This window comes from Myotis davidii, unplaced genomic scaffold (genome assembly GCF_000327345.1).
Source record: "Myotis davidii unplaced genomic scaffold, ASM32734v1 scaffold1277, whole genome shotgun sequence".
NCBI classification, from domain to species: domain Eukaryota; kingdom Metazoa; phylum Chordata; class Mammalia; order Chiroptera; family Vespertilionidae; genus Myotis; species Myotis davidii.
Genome location: NW_006290682.1, coordinates 2,682,774 through 2,685,628, shown reverse-complemented (window position 1 = coordinate 2,685,628; position 2,855 = coordinate 2,682,774). Strand labels below are relative to the sequence as shown.

Genomic DNA, 2,855 nt, shown 5'->3' with positions numbered 1-2,855 from the left:
GGGGGGGGGGGGGGAGGTCTCCGTGCCATAAACAGAATTATGATTAAATGTTCTCATTTCTCTTAAAAAATAGCTCAAAAGCACCTCAACTAGTCTCCGTTCTACTGTCAGACACAGTTAGAGTCCTGACATGTCTTTGTTGGTGCATTTGGGTGATAGTGAAACCCGGGTCGCTCATGCGCTCCTTGCCCCCCAGGTCAGCTACTACTTCCCCCTGAAGACCTTGTGGCGGTCCTTCTTCGCGGCCCTGGTGGCGGCCTTCACGCTGCGCTCCATCAACCCCTTTGGGAACAGCCGCCTCGTTCTCTTCTACGTGGAATATCACACGCCCTGGTACATGGCCGAGCTCTTCCCCTTCATCCTGCTGGGCGTCTTCGGGGGCTTGTGGGGCACCCTCTTCATCCGCTGCAACATCGCCTGGTGCCGGAGGCGCAAAACCACCCGGCTGGGCAAGTACCCGGTGCTGGAGGTCATTGTGGTGACTGCCATCACCGCCATCATCGCCTACCCCAACCCCTACACGCGCCAGAGCACGAGCGAGCTCATTTCCGAGCTGTTCAATGACTGTGGGGCCCTCGAGTCCTCCCAGCTCTGCGACTACATCAACGACCCCAACATGACCCGGCCCGTGGATGACATTCCCGACAGGCCGGCCGGGCGTGGGGTGTACACGGCCATCTGGCAGCTGGCCCTGGCGCTGGTCTTCAAGATCGTCATCACCATCTTTACCTTCGGCATGAAGGTGAGTGAGGGGGGAGGAGGATGGGGGCCCCCGTGGCCTTCTGGGCTGACACCTGCTGGCCGCCATGGAATCGTGCTGGGAGGGAGGGGGGGGCCTGTATTGAATGTTGTCTTGTGCTGGGCCCTGGACCTTCTTTGAATCAACAAGAAACGATGCTTTTGAGAAACAGCCAGCCTCTCAAATAGCTGTTATTTATTTAAAAAAATATTGTATTGATTTTTTACAGAGAGGAAGGGAGAGGGATAGAAAGTTAGAAACATCGATCAGCCGCCTCTTGCACACCTCCTACTGGGGATGTGCCCGCAACCAAGGTACATGCCCTTGACCGGAATCGAACCCGGGACCTTTCAGTCCTCAGGCCGACGCTCTATCCACTGAGCCAAACCGGTCAGGGCTCAAATAGCTTTTAATCTCACTTCACAAGTGAAGAAGCCATGGCTCAGAGTATGTTGTTCATCCAGGGACATACAAAGCTCTGCGAACTTTCCTGAAACACACACTTGTGTAACCAGCACCCACGACCGCAAGCAGAACATTGAGAGTCCTCCCGAACACCCATTGGTTTCCATTACGATTACTTCTGTGTGCGATTTTTTAAAAATATATTTTTACTGATTTGAGAGAAGAAGGGAGAGGGAGAGAGCGATAGAAACATCAATGAGGGGAGAGAATCACCGATCAGCTGCCTCCTGCATGCCCCACACTGGGGATGGAGCCCACAACCTGGGCATGTGCCCTGACCTGGAGTCGAACCATGACCTCCTGGTTCATAGCTCGATGCTCAGCCACTGAGCCACGCCTACTGGTCTGTGTGTGATTTTTATGATTTATTTTTTTAAGTTGAAGAAACCATGTAGGGAGTTTATACTTGAGTGTGTAATGGTCAGGCACAAACCTGAATGTTTGCCCTGAGAACAAGGAGGGATGGACTCCATTAAACAGCTCACGGTCCGCTCCATCCGCTCCCAGCGAAGGGACTGAGCTTGTGTCTGCGGAAGGCCCTGGCCACCCCCTGGTGCCTGCGGGGACAGGTGACTTTGAAGCTCCAGGGGCGTCAGTGGCAGTGGGAGGAGGGGCAGCTCAGAAAGGAACCATTTCGCCCTAACCGGTTTAGCTCAGTGGGTAGAGCATCGGCCTGCGGACTGAAGGGTCCCAGGTTCGATTCCAGTCAAGGGCATGTACCTGGGTTGCGGGCACATCCCCAGTAGGGAGTGTGCAGGAGGCAGCTGATTGATGTTTCTCTCTCATTGATGTTTCTAATTCTCTCCCCTTCTTCCCTCCTCTCTGTAAAAAAATCAATAAAATATATTTTTTTAAAAAAGAAAGGAACCATTTCCTCAGGAATGTCCCACACTCGTGCAACCACACTCAAGGATCCGACTTAACCTGGACTCTGCTTAAAGAGCCCCTTCCGTCCTGAGACTGATCACAGTCCGGGTCGGCATAGATGCGGCTCCCGCTCAGGATCGCAGTCACGTGCAGTCTCCACCGCAGAACCCGGCGTGCTACCTGCTCACTAAGCAGTGACGGCGAACCTTTTGAGCTCGGCGTGTCAGCATTTTGAAAAACCCTAACTTAACTCTGGTGCCGTGTCACATAGAGACATTTTTTGATCTTTGCAACCATAGTAAACAAAGATTTATATTGTTGCTATTTATTTTATATATTTAAATGCCATTTAACAAAGAAAAATCAACCAAAAAAATGAGTTCGCGTGTCACCTCTGACACGCGTGTCATAGGTTCGCCATCACTGGCTAGAGAGATGAAATGTGTTTCACACCGAAGCAGGAGGCACGCTGTTACTGAGGCCTTTCAGTCCCGTAGCCTCTCTCTCTTTTTTTAAAATTTTGTTTTATTGTTTAAAGTATTACAAAGAGTATTACATATGTCTCCTTTTTCCCCCCTTGACCTTCCCCCAGCCTCCCCCCCCACAGTGTCTGTGCCCATTGGTTATGCTTATCTGCATGCATACAAGGGTAATATGCTAATTAGACTGGACATCCTCCTGGACGTCATTCCGGATATCTTTCTGGACGAAGTCAGGGCTGGAGTGAAGCCACCAGGGTCCCGGCTGCCTGCCGGCGGCTGAAGGAAAGCCAGCGCCGGCAGCC

At 52.0% G+C, this 2,855-nt stretch overlaps 1 protein-coding gene across 1 annotated transcript in view; it reads left to right on the top strand.

The window, feature by feature from the left end:
- Positions 1-2,855, top strand: part of CLCN4 (chloride voltage-gated channel 4) — a 38,428-nt gene that overhangs the window by 31,374 nt on the left and 4,199 nt on the right. The window contains exon 8 of the mRNA XM_015563965.1: positions 197-742. Within this exon, the coding sequence (XP_015419451.1) occupies positions 197-742 (546 nt within the window). The remainder of the gene's footprint in view (positions 1-196; positions 743-2,855) is intronic.